General features: G+C 37.8%; 1 protein-coding gene across 3 annotated transcripts; it reads right to left on the bottom strand.

The window, feature by feature from the left end:
* Positions 1 to 26: 26 nt before the first annotated feature.
* Positions 27 to 6,880, bottom strand: LOC119991721 (probable E3 ubiquitin ligase SUD1). 3 transcript variants are annotated; one of them, XM_038838141.1, is made up of 9 exons: positions 6,396 to 6,880; positions 4,745 to 5,437; positions 3,452 to 4,201; positions 3,121 to 3,332; positions 2,664 to 3,032; positions 1,905 to 2,062; positions 1,635 to 1,798; positions 1,377 to 1,523; positions 27 to 863 (listed from the first exon to the last, which is right to left on the bottom strand). In XM_038838141.1, the coding sequence occupies exons 1-9, from the start codon at positions 6,651 to 6,653 to the stop codon at positions 357 to 359; spliced, it is 3,258 nt and encodes a 1,085-aa protein (XP_038694069.1). In that variant the 5' UTR covers positions 6,654 to 6,880; the 3' UTR covers positions 27 to 356. The 3 variants fall into 3 exon arrangements, with proteins under 3 accessions (XP_038694069.1, XP_038694067.1, XP_038694068.1); XM_038838139.1 differs by having other exon boundaries at positions 3,434 to 4,201; positions 6,396 to 6,879; XM_038838140.1 differs by having other exon boundaries at positions 2,664 to 3,029; positions 3,434 to 4,201; positions 6,396 to 6,877.
* Positions 6,881 to 25,323: the final 18,443 nt, after the last annotated feature.

Genomic DNA, 25,323 nt, shown 5'->3' with positions numbered 1-25,323 from the left:
ATTGGATTTCAAAATTTAAATGACAATTAACATAAAAACAGATGATTCCAATCTCATTACAACAAAGCTCTGTATATGGTTGTAATGCAAGTTCCATGCTTATGGCCTCATTTGAACAATCTGACACATTAATCACAATGTTCATAACATAAGATTCTCTCTTTTTAAAAAAAAAAGTGACCTTTACCCCTAATTACCAAGTAAACATTTACTATATGCACAATACAAGGAACCTAAGATCATGAGCACATTGCATATGGCCTTCATAGTTCATCCAAATCCTATGTAAAAGCATCTAATATTTCAAATGGGGCACTAAATATGGTAGAGACTTCATCTGAACCTGCCACTTTAAATTAAGCATCTTGCTGAGTAACATGTCTTAGCCACAGTCCTACATTGCTCTCGTGCTCGTTTAGAATCAAATCAACACTACCCAAATGAGAACTCTGCGCTTCAGATGATGTTCCTACATCATTTTCTTTCTCACGTCTATCTTCCCGAAAATTGTGAAGCTTACGACCAATTAGATAGCGATCATCACGTATGGAGTTGTGAAGGTTGGTGAACCAGACGTGAAATCTCTTGGCACAAAAGCACAGCACACTGAAGCACAGGCATCCAAGCCATGCAAATCTGTACACTGCTGAATTTACTATCAATGGGTAACCGAGCACAGGAAACACCCCCCTAGCGAGTACATATGGCACACACAAAGCCGTAAGAAGCTTTATGATTATAGGCAACACAATCTCCCGCAAAACCCAAAGAACTCGCAGCCTGGAGAAACCATCTTCTCTAACCCTTTCAAATTTCATTCGCCAGCTTTCATCCCCCAATTGCATCATGTGGTCCAACATAACCTGCTCAAGCATTTAAAAAAACCAAAATAATGATGATAATGATAAAAATAATAACAATACTTTTACTGATAAAACCTTTTAAACTCATTTCTGATCCTTATGCTACAATTCCATCTCATCCGTCACACAAAAAGAAAAAAGAGAGGGAGCGGTGTGGAACCCCCTTTATTATCTGGAGCACAGGAAGCAAAACGTTTTTAAAAACACTTGGTCAAGAGCAACTAATACTAATAACCATTTTCATCATCCATAGGACAAGACATCAACGTAGCGAAAATCATCCCAAAATTCCTCATGAGTTGCCTTCCAACTGTAGTTGTTTTATTCCAGTAACTACAACAGCCGCGCAATCTTGTAGGGGTTAAGGATTTCTTAACTTTTCATGTGTGCAGGTAACAAAATTTTCATTTAAATATCAATTCGTACAAAAAAGTAAGCCAACAAAGCAGTCCGAGAATTCTACTCATCAAAAGAAGTATCCAATGGACAAACATAAAAAAAGAGAGAACTCACCAATCTAGTCCATATCTTAAGAAAAATGAGCCCCACTGCCCAGTCTTGATACAAGAGGAAAACTGGGCTTTCATCTAAAGGCACCCGCATTGGTACAATCACCAGAAGTTCGAAGAGAAGTCCAACCAAAACAGGAATGAAAAAAATCTGTAGCACAACAACTTCGTCATCGAGCATTAGAAAACAGCCATATATTGAAAATTAACAAGGTAGAGTACAAGAGACCTCATAAGAAATGAAAAGCATAAGGACTCATACCCATATTGATAATAGTGCAGAGCTCTTGACAACAATGCTACACCACTTCCAGATTTGGCCAACCAAAACTGCAGCCCTCTTAGCTTTAATATGCTCGATGGAATACCTAACTCCAGCTAGAACAGTCCAAATAACATAGCTTCCAATGACGAAAGCATATAAATCTAAAAATGGCGAAGAATTGAAGAAATCAGGATTCAGCGCCAGAAATACAAAGCATACAGCTAAAAAGTAGATATCGATCAAATAAGGAGTTCAATTTGAGCTAACCATTGCATCTGATGCCATGGGCAAAAGGCAGGACAGGAACTGCATTGAAAAGTGCACGACCAAGAGATATTGGTACAACTATCAAGGCAGAATTAAAGATTAGCATCGTCATCCAAGTTACCACCAGCAAGAGGACAATACGAAGAACAAAGCTGTAACTGTTAAAGGGGAAATTAAGTGAAAAAACATTAGATGATGTAAGAAGTCTGAAATTGGCAAAAGTCGCTCACACCAAATATAAAGAAAACAAGGTAAGACCAATGAAGGATCAAACATTACACAGGGCAAGTAAAAGAATTCTTTAATAAGCAAGAATAGTCAAATTACAAATACTATAGAGAACAACAAAACGAGCGTCTTTAGTTCAATTGCACACTTCTGACAGAATAAAATTAAATAACAAAAACAAGACCACCGCAACAACAACATAAACAAAAGAACCTTATACAAAAGCAATGATGAAAAATCAAAGTGACAAAAAGCACCACAAACAAATAAACTAAGACTTCTCTCTCCACTAGAAAGGGTGCCAGCCTACATGGAGAAAGTGCCCCCTTCCTTTTCTTCCCCCTCTAGCCATCTGGGATGAAATCATAAAATTCTGAGGAGGGCCCTTGCAATTTATGCGCCCAAGTACAGATAAAAGACAGACTTCATAGGTAAAATACTAAAACATATAAAAAATTGTTCCATTTTTTAAAGATCTGATATAAATCAGATCCAGTCCAAATATTAGTATTTTATATCTATATAACTTACTCTGAATCGGATTGATCATAGCCATCGTACTCCTCTGTGACATTAGAATCTTCTGATGCAAGAATGCCTTGGTTTGGATTATCAACGGCTGGAAATCCCGCCACAGCCTGATCCTGTGCACCAAATTGTATTACTTGCAGTCTATCCTGCCTTCCAGGATCCCCAATCCCATTCTCATGAGCACCATCGTCTTCACGTGGGGGAAGTAAGAAATCTGTTAAACCTAGTGCCCAGCCAACTACTGTAAACCAGTAGCGTAGAAGAGACTTGATTGTATCCCACAACTTGAAATGTTCAATAGCAAATGGAATACAGATCTGGAAGATGAGCATGTCAGCTGGAATCTCAGTAAACGGATCAGATACCCTGCTACAAATTTGCATCACGTTAACAAATGAAGATGATCACCAAGATGAAAGGTGAATGCTTGCCGACAAAATATAAAGGTTGATCTTACGATATATCTAGTGGAAAAACTGAGGGCACCATCCGCATAGCGAGTTTGACAGGTAAAAATACAAGCATCACAATTAAACTCCCATAGACTGCGACAGACAAGAGGACCCTACGTGCATGCTTGTGCACAGGATCATCAATTAAATCACGGAAGGGATTGTAGTTTGGATCAGCTGGATCTCGAAGAAAGTAAAGAACTCCTTTACGCAACACCTGCCCACAGCAAAGCAGAATTAGATTCTCACAAAAGATAATATTACCACAAGAATTGTGGTTTTGAACTATAACCCCACAAAATACATAAAGAACAATACCCCTCGAAGAAGGCTCACAAATATGCTTATCTGTAGCATGTATACAATCCCCACAACCCAATGCAGCACACTGCTTGCCAGAGGAGAAATATAAAAGAATTGAACTCTTTGAGCCATAGTTTTGCCAAACATTCTGATGGTACAGACATCTAGCCACCATCCACACATCAAAGGAAACACACCAAGTTCAATCACCAAAAGAAAGGCAACCTTAATCATGGTCATCAAATGCTTCATTGCTGCCAAGAACTGTCTAACGAGGGATGGAATTGTCTCTGCTATTGAAGCAATACCATAAAATCTCCCCATAGTTAAAGGTTCTCCTTTTGTATAACGGATGAAAGCAATAATGCCAAGGTAAAAGACAACTAGCAAAAATATAAAGATGTATCCAATAGCAAGCGTCGTAACATCAGAGAATTGTGATGCACCAACACTGGCCCTTTCCATAAGCTCAACCGAAGAGGGGGTGCTAATGTTGTTTGAAACTTCATTTAGTCCAGACGCATTTACTTTTAACATTTCTGAAACTTGATCCAGCACACCATTCTCTTGGCCATTTGATCTCAAGTTTATCACAGCAGTTAATGCATTTTTTAAGGTGATATTTGCCAACAAGAGGGCAGTCTCAGTAAGAGGCATAACTGTTGACAGCACCGAACCGCTAGCAGTAGACAAGACCAATGATGCATAAAAAAGTACAAGCCGTCCTAATGAGAAGGGCACGAAGATCACAACACCAAGAAATATCATATTACTTGCCAGGACCTGCATATGTAAATAATATTAAATATATTGAAAACAAAATATACACATGCATAAATCATTAAATATAAGGGGAAGAAAATAGGTCAGACTTTGGCTAATTCTACAGGACCAGGACTACATTTACCGACACTTTTATATGAACAAATTCCAATGATATATAAAGTTACAGCTAAATGAAATTTGTCAAAAACAGAAAGACCAGAATCAGGCCATCCAACAACAAATGGCATATAAAACTAATTAGGCAAAAATAAAATTGAATATCAATTTTTCTTCTTTCTTAATCTTTCTCCAACACCAACATGCTAGGTTGAAAGGCGGCAAAGTTAAACTATAAAAGCATTAAGACCATCATCAACCATGAAATTTCATCAACAGGAAATAAAGCTTCAATATGACAATGTTCCTGCGGATATAAATTCGGCTTCTTTGTAATCTTTGGGTTGAACCCCATTGGTGCCTTAACAAATTTCTTCTCCAATCAAAACAACAAGAATATTAATGAAAAGTTGAAAATGGTGCAGAAGAGAAGGATGGACTCACAGTGAATGCATTTTCAACTAAATGAAAAACAGGACCCTGCATGCCAACAAGCTCATCAAAGGGCACATCCTCTGCACCATCAGCATCATCCAACCCATCAAACATCTGTTCCACATGAGCTTCAAGCCGTGCTGCCTGCATCTCCCACCGAGCAGCGACATTTTCAGCATTTCTGCGGAATACTTGGCCAGCTCCTGCAATTCCTTGGGCTCTTCCAGCTTCTTCACCATTCCCATCACCTATGAAATTCCTATTAGCTTGTCCAGGAGGACGTCTTGCAGCCCGAGCACCATTTCTATCCCCTTCATCTTCTCTCTCAGCATCTTGTCCTCCAAGTTCTCGTAGATGCCTGAAGTAATCCCTCAGAGAAGTGGCCCCAAGAAAAATAAAGACGATGCTAGCAGAAAGAAGAAACCCATGCAGACAATCAGTAAGAACAACTGTAGTGGAGATATGACCCAGGAATAATCTCTGTGCTTCACCAAAACTCCTCACAAAAGCCAGCTGCCATATCCAAAATGTTATGAAGGGTATAATCAGGAGCCAGACGGACAGCACAAAACTAAGGCGCAAAAAGAATTGCAGAATGTGGAAAGCTTTCATTGCCATCCCTACTACAAACTCCTGAAAGGGAAGCCTGGGTGGGGCATTCTCTGCATAAACAGGGGAGAAAGAAAATACATGTTTGCAAACCTGGAAAACATATAAAAGAAATAAGTTGAAGGTTCCAAAAAAAGAAACTTCAAAATAAGAACTCAGAGAATAGTGACAATACATTAAAAAGTTTTATTCATTGGCATCAAAATCAAATAAGAACTCAACATAGATACATAGAAGCATACTAGAGAACAAAATATGAATGAGCTCCGGAAAAAATCAGCTCTGTGTCAATACTAGCAGAGTGTACCAACTCAGATCCCAAAAAAGGATACACATATATTTTCTAGAAACATAAGTAGACTGGATAGAGCTCGGTTTGGCTTCGATCCTTAACACCACATGTGTGCTTTGTGCTAGACCTTCAACCCTACATTAAGATCCTCACCCTTACTTTTGCATGAGCCTAGCATAGTAGCATATATCAAATGAATTTCATCTTTCCAACAACAACAGCTTAGTTTTTATGAGCTCATGGTAAACCCATGAAAGAAACATTCACAGCCTATCGGATAAACTTCAAATTTAAAAAACAATCATTTTAATAGTTAACAATAATCCAATTCACAGTGCAAAAGGTATGAGATACATTACTCATCACTTTCTACTCAAGTTTCTGTATTTGCCAAAGAGTGAACATATTTCGCGGGAAAAAAAATGAAATGAAAAGAAAAGATGATGTTAGTCTACGATAGAGTCATCCCTACTAAAAGAAGAGATTAAACAAGTATAATGTTTCAATATGCATCTTCGTCAAGACCCAATTTCTTGAGTAATATTTCTTCAATCGGAAGAAAATAAGTTTACACCTGTAATCAGTACAAGTCCAAATATCCTAATAAACACAATCTGTAATCTCTCAACAATTCCAGAACAGAAAACACCAATCAAAACCACTAAACCATCATAATCTTGATCCACCCATGAATAATACAAACACGCGGACATTAAAAGAAACGAGGAGAAGGGTCAGAAAACTAGGGTGAGAGAGAACCTCGCATTGGCGAGCGTTGCTGTGATTAAGCCACTGGAGCAGGCAATCCTGGTGCACAAACTTGATGCTCCCGCTGCAGGCGCAAGGGTATCTCAACGGATTATCCACATCTCCGGGGTTCCGGCAGATCCTGCAGGCGTCCTCGTCCTCGTCCTCCTCATCCTCAAACCTCGCTGCCGCTGCCGTCAATGAAGTCGCCCTATCCCCCAAAACTCCCATTGACGACGATGTCGGCGAGGCCGCTGGTCCTATCTCCATAGGGATTCGGGGAGTTTCGGCTCGGGTAGGTGTTGAAGGGCGAGTTCAGGTGGGGTTGCGGGTATCGATACCCCTTTCTGCGTTTATCGGCAAAGATTTGCTTTCGAAGAAAGACAGATGGAGACGCTGGATGCTAGAAATGGAACTACACCCGTTTGCCCCTTCGGGCATTGGGGTATTATTACGCTCGTGACCTCGATAAGCTTGTGATATTTACGAAAAGTCTGGTTGCCGCGTAAATGATGAAGTGCAAGGAGGTGGTTGGTCTTTCACCGAACTCTTCAAATCGTACGTCTTAGGTCTTTCACCGACTCCGAATATTTATAAGAAGGTGTGTGGGTTTAGTCTGCCCCTGTGTGGGTTTGATTGTGCCTCCTGCGTGAGACCTGTTGACACCTGTATTTTCATAAGTTTGATTTGATGGTGTGTCGTATATTGTATTTGTACTTGTACTCAAAAAAAAAAAAATCGTTGAGTCAAGTAATTATTCAGTTTAAGACAATTAAATACCAGACTCGGACAGCAACTAGGACACAGGTTTTCAGTGAGTAAATGTCAAAATTTCTCATCCATTTATTCTTCAAAAATATTCATTATAATGTAAATAATGTCTCTATAAAATTTCAGCTTAATCAAAATTTATTTGATACAAAAATAATCAGTGAGTTCACAAATAGGTTTAAACCCTTTTAATGAAAACCAATTTTAAATTCAACCACTTTGTAATTAAATTTATCACATAGTACATGTAATCAAATATCACAATGATATTGGATCATTGTTGATGTAAATTATCGACAATCGAATTGTAGAGAATGAATGGGCAAATACAAGACAAAACAGAGAGATTTTACGTGGTTCGGCTTTTAGCCTAGGTTCACGGTGCAGAATGATATGGTATTTTTATTTTATCACTTGTGAATATAGTGCCAGTAAGAAAAATCCCCCCTCCACCCTCCTAATGAACTCCTTTTATGCTTTTCTTGAGCAATTACCAGCAGTTGTGGCAGTTAAAGAAGTTCATAGCAGTTTGGAGGAGTTTACGGTAGTTTTGGCTGTCACCATTTAACGAGGAACTGCCTTATCTTTGGCTTCGTCCCTTAGTTATTGGTTCGGCCTTATTTGCATCGGCTTTGTTCTGCCTTGATAAGACCAAGTCCTTTTTGGACTGTGAGTTCTGGTCTGTTTTATATTGTTGGGCTTCGGGGCTCTAGCCTCTGTTGGGCTTTTATTATTGTTGGGTTTCGGGGCCCTAGCCTCTGTTGGGCTTTTATTATTGTTGTTGGGTTGAACATGACCCATATAATTTGTTGAGGTTGACTTTGACTTCTACACTTTGCTCCCTATTTTTAAGTTTGATTTAAACTTAAAAATATTTTGCTTGGGGTTGCGTCTTCTTCAGAGCTCTTCGTCTCATCATCTCTGTTTGCAGTTTTTGCATTTTTTGACTGTTGAAGTATTTCTGCAATTGCAATTTCAGAGCAACGAGATTCACAATGAGAATATCTTTGTCAAAATAAAACATAAATACTTCATACATGGGAATAAATATGCTATGGTATAACTCTTAACGAGCTCAGGTACGAATAACATCATTTATGATATTCATTGCATTTCCAACATGGGCTGCAAGATCTAAAAGAGATTCTTGTAATCGATAAATGTTTTGATTTCGAGAATGACCCCAAGCGTTATCGCGAACTCTGTTCAGCGCATCTCTGGCCACTCGAAGCACATCCGTATGACTGGTTTCGTTCGTACTCGTTTTGCAGATTTCTTTCGGCTTCTTCAAGAAGTCCTTTTAATCCTTCGATGAAGTTTTGAGGATTTTCTTCGTACAGTTCTTCAGATACTACAAATATTTCAACCACTGAATCGTCTGGTTCGTCGTTGTTTCAAGATGTGGAACCTTCACTTTGGCCTCTGCCTTTTTTGAAGATGAAGGGTCTTCGTTTCTTGCCCGTTTTGAAGGAATGAGATTCTCTTTCTCATCCAATGCTCTTTTTGCAAGAGTGGAGTCAGAAGAACTCATCTTGCTGAGTGTTTGAGAGATTTTTTGGAAGGAAACAGGAATGTCTTCTCCTTCTTATCGTCGTGTATTTAAGGATGAAAGGTTCATGTTCAAAGAAGCAGTTATTCCTGAAAAAGTGGGGAAGCTAAACAGTTGTACCGTTTTTTAGAGACCATGGTGTCTTTTCGTATTTCGAAATAAACAATTCAAATATCCCGCCTTTTATATTTGTTGGAAATGAAATGGAATTTCGTAGAAATTTTCTTGAAATAAAATTTGGAAAAAAGGAAAATGGACAGGAATTTTATTCTAGGGTGTAAAGAACACTGTCTATTCCATCTACAACAGAACCAAGTTGTACTGTGATCTCAGTGATTGCTTCGTGCAATTTATCTGGATCATGACTACTTGCTTGTCGGCCCCATGACATATATCGAACGCCTTGTATGGCGTATTTTGAGACCATAAGTTGTCTTCTGTAGTCTTGAACTTTGTCAGTTGCTTTCTCAAGTCTCCTTTTGGTTTCCGTCAGAGCTTTTTGTAGAGATTCGATGGTTTTCTGGTGATCGTCCTCGTATACATATTCTCTTATAGGGGAGAGGTTGAATCTAGGATCATTTCCATCTTCATCTTCTTTAGAAGTAGAACCTTCATCGGTTCTAGATCTTTTCGTAGGTGGAGAGTTAGGAGTATCCATCCTTGAAAATTTCTTGAGGAAAATATTGGTTTCTGCTAATTCTTTCTTTTGAATATTTATACGAATGGAATATGAAGGAAGTTACCTTTTCCGTGGAAGTTGTAATAAATAATGGGGAAATGGATGGTTGCGACATCACTCCACGTCTTTTCTCGTAATAAAGCTTCGTCTCTCTCTAATAAAGCTTTATCTTTTACCGGTGAGATTTTTGCTTCACCTGAAGGTTTCATCTTTGACAGAAATTGAATATTTGGAATGTAAAGAGGAGATTCTTGGTTTGTCTAAGAACTTTATCTTTGGCAGAGATAAACATGGAATAGTATTTATAAATAGTTAAAATTGCTCTAGCTTTTAAGGTCTTGGCCATAAGGCATGATGCATTCTAACTAGATTATTCTTCATAAAAAGATTGATGTTTTGTAAAGCTTGTCGTAGCTTTTCAGGATCATTTTCCATAGCAGCATTTTTTGACATGTCTCGAACCCGATAAAGCGACCTTCCAGCCAATTTGTAGGCTCGGGTAAGCTCTATTATCCTTCTTTCTGCTTCATGGAGATCTTTATCCAAACGTATCAGCAGATCTTGCAAATCGGAGACGTGTTGATAAGGATCATACCCATCGGGGTATAGCTTCAACTGTTGAAATTCTTCTACCACTTCAGATGGTCCTTCATCTGACTTGGTTGGTTTGGACATTACTTTTCGGTACTCAGGCTCGATAGGTAGCTTGGAGGAACTCATGACTATAGAGGTTTTTTTGTTTTGGAAGTGCTGTTTCTTTGGGTTTTCTCTAGTATATTTATAGGAAAAAGAGAGCAACTTTAGAAGTTGAATCGTATTTCGATTCTAACTAGCCTTTTAGTGACATGATGTAGCGCCGCCATTTTCGCCACTTATCGAGAAGTTACTTTTGATCGAACGGTTTTGATTAATTCGTGGAAGAACGATTTCCGATGAGTTTTAACTTTTGAATTTCGAATTTACTATTTAGTCCTTGGGGGTTTTTTAATGGGTTTACTGTAACCACCCACTATCTTAAAACTTCCAAGACACGGTTCGACTTTCGGTACGTTTCTTGACTTTTTCTTTTTCGAATTTTCGATTATGGCTTGGCTTGGTTCCTCTGAAGAATTCATCGATAGATTTGAGCGAGAGAATGAAAGAGACGAATCTAATTTCGGTCCCTCAATCATTCCGAATGAAAGTCCAGCTGTTATAGATACTCAGGATGAGTTTCCTGAAGGTGATATACCAGAAAAAGAACTAGGAGATCAATCCACTAATCTTAGGGTTTCGTCTTACTCTGAATCTGAAGGAGTATCGGGTCAAAGGATGATTAGTTCATCTAAGGTTAGCTTTTTACCAACTACTCATTCAAAAAGTAAGACTCAAAAAGTTTTGGAGGATGAGGTTATAGTAGACAAGGATCCTGCTTCTGTATTAACGGAAGAGGATTTAGATAGTATTAGGGTTGAATTCAGAATTCCACAGGAAATAGAAATGCAAATTCTTGGTTCTAGCGAATCAGCTTCTTATGAATTTCCTGGATGGACTGTATTATATGCTATATCATTAAGGTGTGGATTAAGGTTTCCTTTAGGACCTTTAGTTAAGTTTGTGTTAAAATTTTTTGGAGTTGCCCCCTGTCAACTTATGCCTAATTCTTGACGTATTTTGCTATCTCTTGAAGCTTTAAGTGCAAAATACGATCTTACTTTTGGTCTTCATGAATTTCTTGCTGCTTACTCTTGGCAAGAAAACAAAAAGGATGTAGGTAGATATATGTTGTCGAAGAAGGATAAAGAAAATTTGATTGTTGGGACGATGTACAGTGATCATAACTGGCAAAAGAGATATTTCTTGGTGAAAAAGGAAATTCTTTTGGAAGATGACGATGCTATTCCTAGTTCTTGGACAATTCAAGGTATAATTAATTAAGTTTTCCTTTACTTTTATTTAATTTATTTATGAACATTTATCTTTTAATGGCAGGCAAATCTCCTAAGACAACTATTACTAAGGAGGCTCAGAGGAATTGCCACCTATTTTTAAAGTCAGTTCCTCGTTCTGAAAGAGATTGGAAATTCGTTTCCTCAAAGTATCTTTTTGAAAGTAAGTTGATGAAATATTTACGATTTTGATTTTGTTTCTTATTTCTACTAATTTCTTTTCAATTTTTCACAGGACCCCATATGGCTCCAAGAGTAATCGTTCCTTTGAGTCTTAAGGAGATTGCTGAAAAGAAGAAAGTGCAGAAAAGTTCTAAGGAGAAGAGGACGAAGAGAAAACATGAATCTATCTTGGGACTTCACAGTGAGTTAGGAACAATTGCTGAGGTAACTGAAACTTCTGAAGTTCCTGAGGGTGACAAAGATGATGATTCCACACTTATATGGAAAAAGAAAATCAGGGTATCGTCTCCTTCTCCAGTAGGTGAAAGTGCGGGATTGAGCAAGGAGTCCGATGACATCATTCAGGTTCCTGATGATGAAGTGAGAGAGGAGACCGTGGGAAGAGAAGGAAAAGATCCTGTTCATCCGGTTTCACCTCTCAGAGCTCTAATTGAAAAGGAGTTGAGATTATCGGGTGCTGATCTTCCATCTGATCTCCCGGCGAAGAGTTTCGAAATGTCGATCCCTAACATCTCCCTTTATTCGAGGCCTGCCGAGTTATTTCCTGATTTACACAAATTGGCTTATCCCCTTGGTTTCACTCTTCCTAAGTTGAATCTTGAGGATGCTTCTCTTTATAGCATTTCTCATGCTTTTCAGGTATTTTCAAAATTCAATCTCTTTGTATTTCTATGTTAGCTTAAAAATAATCTCCGTCTTCTTCTTTCAGGCTTTGTCAGTTCAACTTTACATTGATAAAGAAGTCGAAAAGTTAAGTGAGGAAGTAAAGAGTCTTCAACTTTCCAGTGGATTATTACAAGCCGATATTAAAAAAATTTCGGAGGCCGAAGAGCAGGAGAAAAAGTTAAGGATGGAGGTTGAAGCTCAATTGGAAAAAATGAAGAATGCTGCTGCTGAAGCTTTAAAGAAAGCTGAAGATAAATTTGATGAATTGGATAGAAGGCACATTGCTTTGAAAACTGACTTTACAGATCAAGGTAGGCAATTGTCCAACATAATGCAGCAACAAAAAGATACGGAGGAGGAACTTTCAGCTTTCAAGATCAAATTTCAAGAAAATGAGATATTATTGAAGGATCTGCAAGAAGTTGATTCTAAGCTGAAAGATTGTGAAATTGAGCTGAGTGCTTCTATCGAGAAAGCGAATCGGCTATCGGATGAACTGACAGAATCAAAGGAAGATGCCGATTTCTATAAGGGAGAATGTGCTCTTGCTGCTGGAAAGGAAAGAATCAAAGCTTTGGGGGAAGTAATGATGCACTATAAGGCTGGAACTTTAAATGAGGAAGAAGTTGATCGAATGATCAAAGAATATGAAGAATTCAAAGTCATCGATGCAACGCAAACTTCTGCCTCTGAAGCCGAAGACGACGTTTAAACTTATATTTTAACTTTTGTAATCCCATATCTTCCCTGTTAGTCTTAAATACGATCTTAACTCTTTTGTATTTCTTATTAATTGAGATTTACGATTTTAACTATCTGCTTAAAATTTTAACTATGATGCAAATAAAATTGTGCTTAAATAAAGAGTTAAATGTACATGACCTTTTGGGAGATTAGAGGGCATCAATCTTCTTCTCTTTGACCTTCATCCAAACTCTGACATTCTATCCAATATGCTGATAGATCCTGCAATAATTAAGTATGGAACGATGGGGGTGATGTAATGCGGCTTGTCAGGCACTTATATATGCTGGGCATATGTATGTATATATTCAACTCGATTGAGAAAATATATACATTTCAATGGTTCATCATCCAGACCCCTATATATATTTATATTTTTTTTTAACCTGAGATGTTTTGTATTCCAGCTGTTGTTAAGTATCTTTCCTTCTCTGGTTTGCAATTTGTAAGCACCATTGCCGACGATCTCTATGACTCTGTACGGTCCTTCCCACGTGGCCCCCAGTTTTCCAGAATTCAATTGCTGTGTGTTCTGGAAAACTTTGCGTAAAACCCAGTCACCAATATCAAAAGCTTTTAAGTTAACTGTTTTGTTGTAATATTTTGCCATCCGATGCTTGTAAGCTGCTGTTCTAACAGATGAAAGATTCAGTCATTCCTCAAGCATATCTAATTCTTCAGTGAGAACGATGTTATTTACTTCATCTTTCTTCCATTCAAATCGTGCTGTGGGAAGGCCAACTTCAACTGGTAGCACTGCGTCAGTTCCATAAGTTAAAGAAAATGGAGTTTCACCTGTTGAAGTTCTCACTGTCATTCGATATGACCACAGAACTCCTGGAAGTTCGTCTGCCCATGCTCCCTTTGCGTTTTCCAATCTCTTCTTCAAAGTGTTGACTATCGTTTTGTTTGTTGCTTCCGCTTGGCCATTCGATTGCGGATGCCTTGGTGATGCGAAGTAAAGCTTTATCTTCCATGTGTTACAGAAATCTTGAAGTTTATGGCTTATGAACTGAGATCCATTGTCACAAACGATTTCATAAGGAATTCCAAATCTACAAATGATGTTTCTCCAGATGAAGCTTTTAACTTCTTTATCCCTGACTTGTTTATAAGCTTCTGCTTCCACCCATTTTGTGAAGTAGTCTGTTAAAATTAATAAGAACATTCTTTGTCCCAATGCTGGAGGAAGCTTTCCAACGATATCCATTCCCCATCTCATGAATGGCCATGCTGATGAAATTGGGACCAGCTCCGTTGGTGGTTGATTCGAAATTTGTGAAAATCTCTGACATTTATCACATTTCGCCACATATTTGGCTGCATCGCCACGGAGCATAGGCCAATAATAACCTGTTTGCATGACTTTACTGGCTAAGCTTCGGCCACCTGAATGGTTTCCACAGACACCTTCATGTAATTCTGCTAAGGCATATTGTGCTTCTTCCTGAGATAAACATCGTAGCAATACTCCTTGGTATGATATTTTGTCAAGAATGCCATTAACTATCGTGTAACGTGATGCTTTTCGTTGTAGGGCTCTGGCCTCATTCTTGTCTTGTGGTAACACATCATCCTGTAGATATTGTATGAATGGTGTCCTCCAGTCATCATTGTCTTCAGTAATAGCAAATGATTGTTCCACCGTGGGAGTTTTGCTTATTGCCGATGATTCCAATTAAATCAATGGGACATTCTGAGTTATTTGCGCTTGACTTGCTGATCCTAGATTTGCCAATGCATCTGCTTGTTGGTTTTCTTCTCTGGGAATTTGATGAATCCGGAATTCTTTGAATTCAAGTTGCAACTTCCGCACTATTTCCAGATAATCATTCATTCTTTCATCTTTAGCTTGATATTCTCCATTTAATTGATTGACGATCAACTGGGAATTTGAAGTCACGTGAACACGTTGAACTTTTAATTCTTTTGCTAATTTCAGTCCCTCAATCAGAGCTTCGTATTCTGCTTCGTTGTTTGTAGCATAAAATCCGCAATGTACAGCTTGAGGGAATTGATCTCCTTGTGGTGAGATTAAGATGATACCTAGGCCGCTTCCCTTTGCGTTACTTGAACCATCAACAAATAATTGCCAAATAGCGTCATCGTCTTCTTTGTTTTGATGCAATTCTTTGTGAACACCATCCATCATTCCCGTACTAAATTCAGCAATGAAGTCTGCGAGAATTTGAGCTTTGATTGCTGTTCGAGGTTGATATTCGATATCATGCTCGGTCAACTCAATTGCCCACTTTGTTAAACGTCCGGATAATTCTGGTCTATGGAGTATCGTTTTGATCGGGAAGCTCATCACCACCGTGATAGGATGTCTTTGAAAATAAGGACGAAGCTTTCTTGCTGCATTGATAAGTGTTAAAACAAGCTTTTCCATTAAAGGATACCTTGTTTCAGCATCTAGCAAACTTCGACTAACATAATATATCGGATGCTGCCGGCTGTTCTCTTCTCTTAGCAGTACTACACTAATCGCAAATTCAGAAACTGCTAAATAAAGATAGAGTATCTCACCGGTTTTTGGCTTCGCAAGAATAGGAGGATTGGTTAGATATTCCTTCAATTTCTTTAATGCCGTCTCACATTCACCTGTCCACTCGAAGCTAGCCGATTTTTTCAAAGCCGTGAACAGATGATTTGGAGATGAATCTGTTTAACACTGCAATCTTTCCCGCCAGCCGTTGTACGTCTCGTATTTTTGTGGGAGAAGGAATATCAAGTATCGCCTGGATTTGATCAGGATTTGCTTCAATACCTCTTTGTGTAACAATGAATCCCAGAAATTTTCCTACTTTGACCCTGAAAACGTACTTGAGAGGATTTAACTTCATCTGATGAACATCAAGAATTTCAAATGTTTGTTTGAGGTGTTCAACATTATCTTTGGCCTTCAGAGTCTTTACTAACATATCATCGATGTATACCTCCATCGTTTTTCCAAGTAGACTTGCGAACATACGATTGACCAGCCATTGATATGTCGCTCCTGCGTTTTTCAATCCAAATGGCATCACTTTATAACAATACGTACCACGTTCGGTTATGAATGCAGTCTTCTCTTGATCTCCTGGATGCATCAAAATTTGATTATATCCAGAGAATGCATCCATAAAGCTGAGTAGTTCATGCCCTGCTGTCGCATCCATAAGTACATCGATATGAGGAAGTGGAAAAGAATCTTTCGGACAAGCTTTATTCAGATCTGTGAAGTCGATACAGACTCTCCACTTTCCATTCTTCTTTTTTACCACAACCACATTTGCTAGCCAGTCTGGGCATTGAACTTCGCGGACGAATCCAATATCTAGCAGCTTTTGAATTTCCTCATTGATGACTTTATTTCTTTCTGGAGCGAATCTTCGTCTTATCTGCCTTACTGGAAGGAAATTATCATCGACCTGCAACTGATGAGTGATGATATTCGGATCGATTCCAATCATATCTGCATGCGTCCAAGCGAAAGTATGTTTATGATTTTGCAGGAATCGGATCAAATTTTCTCGCAGTTGATGATCCAAGTTGGCTCCAATCTGAATCTTCTGATCTGGATAATCCGGATGAATGATGACTTCTTCTATCTTCTTATTAGTCGGTTCTTCTTGATTACTTAGAATCGGCCCTCGCTGTAATTGCTATAAAGCTTTGGTTTTTCCTTTCAATGCTTGTTCATAGCAACTTCTTGCTTGACGTTGGTCCCCATATATTTCTTGTATTCCATCTCTTGTTGGGAATCGTATCACTTGATGATAAGTTGATGGCACAGCCCTCATTGCATGAATCCAAGGTCGTCCAAGTATCGCATTATATGGAGATTGACAATCTAATATATTAAATCGAACCTGGAGATTTATTCCTAGAGGTGTGCATCGGTCGGTCGGTTCGGTTATTGACATATTTTTAACCTAACCAAATTTTTTCGGTTAATTTCATCCATTTAACCGAACCAATATTTTTTAGAGGGTTAACCATCGGTTCGGTTAACCTAAAATTTCGGTTTGGATTTTGGTCAGTTCGGTTAATTCCAAATATTTTGGGTCAAAGTCATGTTACTAATTTAGCATATAATATGATTTATAATGTTAGAGTTTAGGATTTATAATTTTAGGGTTTAAATTTATAACTATATTATAGTTAATAGGGTTTAGGGTTTACATTCATAAGGTTTTATAGGGTTTAGGGTTCCCATGTAAAAACAAACAAAAGGTTTAAGGTTTTATAGTGTTAGAGTTTAGGGTTTATATTATTAGAGTGTAATTTTATAGGTTTAGTGTTTTATCGGTTAGGGTTTAAGTTTATAACATGACTATAGTTATATAGTTAATAAGGTTTAGGGTTTACATTCACAAGGTTTTATATGGTTTAGGGTTCCCATTTTAAAAAAATAAACGGTTTAATGTTTTATAGTGTTAGAGTTTGGGGTTTATATTATTAGAGTATAGTTTTATAGGTTTAGTGTTTCATTAGTTAGGGTTTAAGTTTATAATATGACTATAGTTATATAGTTAATAGGGTTTAGGGTTTACATTCATAAGGTTTTATAGGGTTTAGGGTTCCCATTCAAAAAAAAAAGTTTTAAGGTTTTATATTGTTGGGACCTTTAACCTTAGAATTTAGGGTTTAATGGTTTTTATAGTATTTATTTTGTCATATTATTAATTTCATTATCATATTTAATCTTGATAAATATAAATATATAATATATTGAAGGTGTTACATTACATGGTAAGTTACTAAGTTGGTACTTGGTAACATGAATTAATACTTATTAATTGATGTATATTATATTTATTTTGAATTTTTTATATAAGTATTAATAGATTTTTTTAGAAGAATATAAGTGGAAAATTATTAATATGTGGAAAATTAATAACATAATTATATATATTATATATTTATATAATATGTTATATTTTCGGTTCGGTTCGGTTAATTTTTTATGTTAACCGAACCATTAACCGAAAACCGAAATACTCATAAACCTTTAACCGAACCGTCCGATTGGTTAACATTAACCGGTAAATTCGGTTAACGGTCGGGCAGTTCGGTTCGGTTAATCGGTTAAAACCGAATTATGCACAGCCCTATTTATTCCCTTGGCATATACTTGCAATGGAATAGAGCCGATGGTGTATTGTTGTTCCCCACTGAAGCCGATGAGTGGTATAGGACCTCTGATTATATCTGCTTTTGAAAGTCCCATTGCTTGGAGTGTGGACATGAACAGTAAATTTGCTGAACTGCCATCATCAATCATGATTCTTTGAACTTCGCAATTGGCAATTTGCAGAGTTACTACCAGGGCATCATCATGTGGATTGAGTAGCCTCGTCATCTCATCGTCTGTGAAGCTGATAACTTGTCAAGTGAATTGTATCATCGGCTTGTCATTCTATACCTCAGAATTTTCTGTCTGCTTGACATGTTTCTTTGCCGATGAATGTGTAATTCCGCTAATCTCCAATCCACCAAATATTACGTTAATCGTCTTCTCTGGTGGTAGTGGCTTCTGTTCCTCTTCTCGTTTTTCAGCTTGGGACATCGCCGCTCTTCCTCTTTCGGATAGTAAATCCCGAAGATAACCTTTCTTAAGTAATTGAGTTACTTCTTTTTTGAGGATGAAACATTCGTCTGTTGTATGCCCATAATCGTTATGAAACTCACACCATTTGGAAGTATCCCTTTGATCTAGCGGTTTACGTAATTTTTCAGGCTATCTAACAGCATCTCCCATTGTCTTCAGCACTGATAAGATTTCATTTAGTGGAATTACCAAATTGTATTCAGGAGATCGAGGTTTCTTCTTGAAATCGATCGGCTTAGGATCTTTGCGAGGATATCGCGGAGCTTCTGAACTTGTTTGCTTTTGCTTAGATTTCTTCGGCTGCTCTGTTAGTCGCTCTGGAAGCCTTCCTTCATCTTCTTCCCATTCAATTTGAACGCTTGCTCTTGCCTGAACTTCTTGAAAAGTCTTACATAGATAACGAGTAAGCTTTCCGTATAATTTGCTTCCTGGTAGAAGAGCCATGCGAAATGCATTGATCGCAATTTCATCTAAACATCCTAGAATTTCCTGTTTTTCTTTATTGAATCTCGTCAAGAATGACCGTAGAGATTCTCCTTGCTTTTGTCGCAGTCGATATAGATCATCCGATGTTGGAATTATTTTCCTGCTGCTTGCAAATTGTTCAACAAATGCATCAGCCAATTGTGCGAATGAAGCGATTTGCCCTTCTGGAAGATTAAGATACCACTTCAAAGGAGGTCCCACCAAGGTTGAACTAAATCCTCGGCACATGCATACTTCATGCTTGTTGAATGGGTATGATACCAGAGTCAATCGTCGACTATACTGATCCACATGATCTTCTGGATCAGTGGTACCATCATAAGGTTTAATATGTGGTATGATGAATTTCTTTGGGAGCTCTTCCATGGCAATGGCATGAACAAATGGAGATTTGAGGAAAGTACGATTTTTCTTTATAGGTGGTGGCATGCCTGGTATCCTAAAGAAGGCCGATTCCATTTCTTCTAGTCTTTTATCGACACTTCGCTGCGTTGCAATTTCTGGCAATGTTGTAGTTATGTTTGACCAAGCACCAATTGTTGGGATAGCCGAAGATGACGTTAGTATAGGAAACAGTGGTGCCATGGATTGTGTCGTTGGCCTCAGAAACTGAGTTGATGTTGATGCCAATGACGATTCTGTCTGATGCACAAATCTTGGCAAGGGAACACTTGCGTTGGGAATTTGCGTTCTTTGTCCATCATTGAGTCGAACAGAAGTACTTGGAACAGTACTTGCAGGGACGGTTCTGGTTACATGTGGACTTGAAGGTTGATTCATAAGATCAAGTAGCTTTTGATTTTCTCTTCGAACAGTCAAGTTTTCTTGCTCCAACTGTTGGACCCTTCTTTCATGTTCGTCGAAGCGTTGAATCAAAGCTTTCATCTTCTTGCTTACAGCATCATCTCGTGAATCTTCTGTGTTTGTCATTATGATAATACTATCTGAGCCCCCTATCTGGAGCGCCAAATTGTTGATGTAAATTATCGACAATCGAATTGTGGAGAATGAATGGGCAAATACAAGACAAAACAGAGAGATTTTACGTGGTTCGGCTTTTAGCCTAGGTCCACGGTGCAGAATGATATGGTATTTTTATTTATCACTTGTGAATACAGTGCCAGTAAGAAAAATCCCCCCTCCACCCTCCTAATGAACTCCTTTTATGCTTTTCTTGAGCAGTTACTAGCAGTTGTGGCAGTTAGAGAAGTTCATAGCAGTTTGGAGAAGTTTGCAGCAGTTTGCAGTAGTTTGCAGTAGTTTCGACTGTCACCATTTAATGAGGAACTGCCTTATCTTGGGCTTCATCCCTTAGTTATTGGTTTGGCCTTATTTGCATCGGCTTTGTTCTGCCTTGATAAGACCAAGTCCTTTTTGGACTGTGAGTTCTGGTTTGTTTTATGTTATTGGGCTTCGGGGCCCTAGCCTCTGTTGGGCTTTTATTATTGTTGTTAGGTTGAACATGACCCATATAATTTGTTGAGGTTGACTTTGACCCCTACAATCATCAAAATTAAAATGTAAGACCTTTGGTCCAACAATGACATCATTTTGATTGGGACCATTAGAAACCCTAAAATCATCATTTTCCCTCCCTCGTCATCTGCAATTTTATCTTCCTCTCTAACCAGGAGACTAAGAGTGTGTTTGGATTGAGGGATTTAGGGGGAAGGGAAGAGGGGGGAGGGGAGGGGAGGGGGAGGGGAGGGAGGGGAAGGGGGACTATTTTTGCCTTTCCCATGTTTGGATAGATAAAAAAAGAAAGAAAGAAAATTTATCTAATTTAATAATTTATCCTTATATTTATGTTAAAATATTATGTACAAGGGTAAAATAGATATTTAACTTACAAATGACTTAATTAGTAATCCCTTCCCTCCAAATGACTCCATTTTGGAGAGAAAGAATTTTAACAAAAATTTAATGAAATCTTCCTCCCAAATCCCCTCAAATCCCTCCCCTTAATTTTTAATAAACTATCTAAACAAAGGAATTGGAAGGAAAGGGAAAGGGAAGGGAAAGGAAGGGAAATAGAGTTTCCTTCCAATTCCTTTGTTTAGATAGTTTATTAAAAATTAAGGGGAGGGATTTGAGGGGATTTGGGAGGAAGATTTCATTAAATTTTTGTTAAAATTCTTTCTCTCCAAAATGGAGTCATTTGGAGGGAAGGGATTACTAATTAAGTCATTTGTAAGTTAAATATCTATTTTACCCTTGTACATAATATTTTAACATAAAAATAAAGATAAATTAGTAAATTAAACAAATTTTATTTCCTTCTTTTTTTTATCTATCCAAACATGGGAGAGGGAAAAATAGTCTCCATTCCCCTCCATTCCCTCCCCTCCCCCTCCCCTCTCTTCTCTTCCCTTCCCCCAAATCCCTCAATCCAAACACACTCTAAGAGTGCGTTAGGATTGAGAGATTTGGAGGAAGGGAAGAGAAAGGGGAGAGAAGGGAGGAAGAAAATATTTCCCTCTCTCATATTGTGATAGATAAAAAAAATAGAAGAAAAGAAATTAGTTTAATTTATTAATTTATCCTTATTTTTATGTTAAAATATTATGTACAAGGGTAAAACATGTATGTAACTTATAAATAACTTAATTAGTACCCCATCCCTCCAAATGACTTCATTTCGGGAGGAAGAATATTGACAAAATTTAATGAAATATTCACTCTAATCCTCTTCATTTTTTTTTATAAACTATGTAAATAAGAGAATTAGAAGAAAATTCATTTTTCCTTCTCTTCCCCTAAATTTTTCAATCTAAACACACTCTAAGAAACGCTTCATAACACAAAAGCAAGCGACATCTGAACCGACGAAGAAGGATAAGGTAGAAAAGGACATAAAGATTTAACAAGTCTTGCTTTGACCATCATTAGTAGTAGCACTATAAGGTGCATACTTCTATTCCTATACCAACATTTAGTGCAGGGGATTTAGATGGCCCCAATCTGCACCAAGACCACATCTATGTGGTTGTAATGGACTAGCTTTAATAGGATTTTTGTCAGCCCACTGAGTAACAGGTTTACAAACAACACACCAGACACCTAGGAAGGGGCGAGTCAAGATTTTAGATAAAAAAAACATGGTCAATCCTAACCATTTTGGTGCTCAAAACGACACAGTATATTAGTACTCAATTGTAAAAAAAAATTGCAACTATATCATCTTGAAAGTCCCAATAACACATCATCAAGCTGGTGCTCCATATAACTTATAAGAACTGTAGTTAAATTATGAATCTTGCAACTATATCTCCCAAGCTATAAAACCATGAATTATATAATTACAAGAAAATTCAAAATAGTCCATCAATAGCATGTGACGTGAAAAATAAGAATAATATTTACTAGCTTTCACAATTTTGAACTAACATGCAAGATTGCAAGTGACATCTGTAATACATTATTAAAGTCTCTCATGTGTCATCATAATATCAATGTTGTAAAAAGCGTCCTAGTCGGTGATTAGTCGCCAGGTGATGCTGGCCTCTTCGACTAGGGCCTAATAGGGTCACTTAATCGGTGACCCGATTAGGCATCAACTAGTCGGCGCTAGTTGGGTTTTTTTCCCCTAAGTTCCATCCAAAACGACATCGTTTTGGATGAAATTTTTTTTAAAAAAAAAAAAAATTCACCAAAATGACATCATTTTGGTGGATTTTTTTTAAAGAAAGACAGCTTCACCAAAACAACGTCGTTTTTGTGAGATTTGTTTAAAAAAATCTACAATTTGCAAGGGACAACCCCGAAGTCAAAGATTGTTGTTCTGGTCTGCAACCCTAGTTTCTTCCTCAGCAATTCATCTGGTGACTTCCTCGGCAATTCATCCATGGAGCAATTCTTAGATAGCAAGCACTAGCTCCCGGAGCTCGAGTGCTTGAGTGCTCGACTGAATACTATCTTTTGAGTCTTTCAACAATACCACATCTTCAATCAAGTATCTGGACCATTGAGTTCATAATATAGCATATGTTAATTACATTTACATGTTGTTTTAATCAGCCTTTATTTCATTTTGTCAAAGGAGGGGTATGATGCAAGGGTAAATGAACAATCTATCATTTTGTTGCTTTTATGCTAGCTGTGCCTTGATATTAGGGACTTTATTACTTAGTGCAATTGCATATATTTTACTCCAAACTGAATTGAATGAAAAATGATTTTTATGTGAACTGAAGCAAAATAGATTGAAGTTTGATCAACTGAATTGATAGATTTTTTTTGGTTATGTATTTTTAGGGATATGACTACTTCATCAGTCGCTTCTAATTCCAATGCTGGTGAAGCCACAGGTGATGTGAACATTCAAAATGCATTGAAACGTGCATCTGGTGATATTGGTTGGGAGTTTGGCAAACTTGTTGATGTTAGTACATTAGATAAAATCAAATGCAAGTTTTGTTCGAAAGTTATGTCCGGAGGCATTTACTGGCTCAAATTTCATGTAGCTGGTAGGTCAGGCAATGTGAGGGCTTGTCATAAGGCCAATAAAGAGGCAATAAAGGCATGTGTTGAGGCACTAGATGGTAAGAAAAAGAAAAAGACAGAGAAGCGAATTGAAAAGTCTGAACTTAGAAATGAAGTTTCGATATCCAGTGGTGCTATGGAGATGGATGAGGATATGGAAGTCATAGGATCAAGGAGGAGAAGTTGTGATCATGGGCCTATGGGTAGATTTGTGGAGATTAATTTATAAGCAAACACTGATTCTACAAAGTTTACAAAGCAAGCTAGTTTGGTTGCCTTGATGGACAAGAAGAAGGTGATCGATACCCAACAATACATAGCATGGTGGGCCATTGAGAATGGTATTGCTTTCAATGTCATTCAAAGTGACAGTTTCAAGCTAATGACAGAGGCCATTGGGCAGTTTGGTTCAGGACTACCTACCCTGAGTCGGTATCGCTTGGGTGGTCCATGTTTGAAAGTGGAGGTTGCAAGAGAGTTAAGAACTCCCTAAAAAAGCATGAAGATGAGTGGGTCATATCCGGTTGTTCCATTATGACTAATGCTTGGACTGACCATAAAAGAATAACCATTATGAACTTGTGTGTTCATTGTAGGGAAGGGATTTCTTTCATTTCCTCAAGGGAGGATTCCAATGCATCCCATATGAGAGCCTACATATTTGACTATGTCGACAAATGCATTGAAGATGTAGGGCCGGAAAAGGTGGTGCAAGTTGTGACGGATAACGCTTCTAATAACATGACAGCTGCATGTTTGATGGAAAATAAAAGACCCAATTTATTTTGGACTTCTTGTGCCGCACATACGGTGAATCTTATGCTTGAGGCAATTGGTAAACTTCCAAGGTTCAAGAGTGCAATTGATAATGCAAGGGCTTTAACCATATTTATATATGCTCATCACTCAACCCTAAGCATGATGAGAAAGATGATGAAGAAGTGTGACATAGTACGGCCGAGTGTGACAAGCTTTGCTATTAATTATCCTTGTTTGCAAAGCTTGGTGGAGAAAAAGGAGCAACCAAGACTTATGTTTACTTCAGAATGGACCCGGAATTCACATTCTAAGAGTGCGAAGGGAAAAGTGGCATATGCGACGGTTGTTAGCATATCCTTTTAGAAGTTCGTGAACTTTTGCTTGTTTGTTTTTCGTCCATTGGTGAAAGTACTTCGGCTTGTTGATAGTGACAGACCATCTATGCCATGGTTGTATGGAGAACTTCAAGTGACGATAAGAGAGATCAAGGAAGATGTATGTAGTGGATTTGAAAAGAATTAAAAACCGATGATTGATATAATTGAGAGTAAATCGAAAGGAAGACTTGATTCCTCTTTGCACTTGATGGGTTACTTGCTTAATCCGTACTACTTTGCAAAGAATAGGCTGGATATAGGAGATGATGCAACTATAATGGAAGCGTTTCTTGATTGTGTGGAGAAGTTATTCCCGATGATTTGACCACTCAAGGGATAGTGTCTGATGATGAATTGATCAAGTATAAGAAATCGGAGAGAATGTTTGGAAGAAAACAAGCCATTTTTGCTTATGAAAGTAAAGGTGTCAATGAGTTCAATCCCAATAAGTCTTAACTCCTAAACTCCTACATCATTTCTTTTTCATAAATGAGAATTGATTAATTTTTTTTATCATAATGAATGTTAGCTGGGTGGTGGAGTAACTATGGTGGTAGTACACCAAACTTGAAGAAGATGACAATTAGGATTCTCTCATTTACCACAACTTCATCGGGTTGTGAGAGGAATTGGAGTACATTCAAAGGGGTAAGCGACTTTTACGTTTTTTAATATGATTGTTTTTGAGTTTTTTTCATTTGATTGGTAACCGCGTTATCT

This window comes from Tripterygium wilfordii, chromosome 22, assembly GCF_013401445.1.
Source record: "Tripterygium wilfordii isolate XIE 37 chromosome 22, ASM1340144v1, whole genome shotgun sequence".
Lineage (NCBI taxonomy): Eukaryota > Viridiplantae > Streptophyta > Magnoliopsida > Celastrales > Celastraceae > Tripterygium > Tripterygium wilfordii.
This window is presented reverse-complemented; position numbering and strand designations above follow the sequence as displayed.

Excerpts from the sequence above, each read along its gene's own strand:
- LOC119991721 (XM_038838139.1), bottom strand. The coding sequence starts at position 6,653 with ATGGAGATAGGACCAGCGGCCTCGCCGACATCGTCGTCAATGGGAGTT. Across the intron at positions 5,438-6,395 it reads GCAACGCTCGCCAATGCGAG|GTTTGCAAACATGTATTTTC; the intron begins GTTCTCTCTCAC and ends TATGTTTTCCAG. Across the intron at positions 4,202-4,744 it reads TAGTTGAAAATGCATTCACT|GTCCTGGCAAGTAATATGAT; the intron begins GTGAGTCCATCC and ends TTACATATGCAG.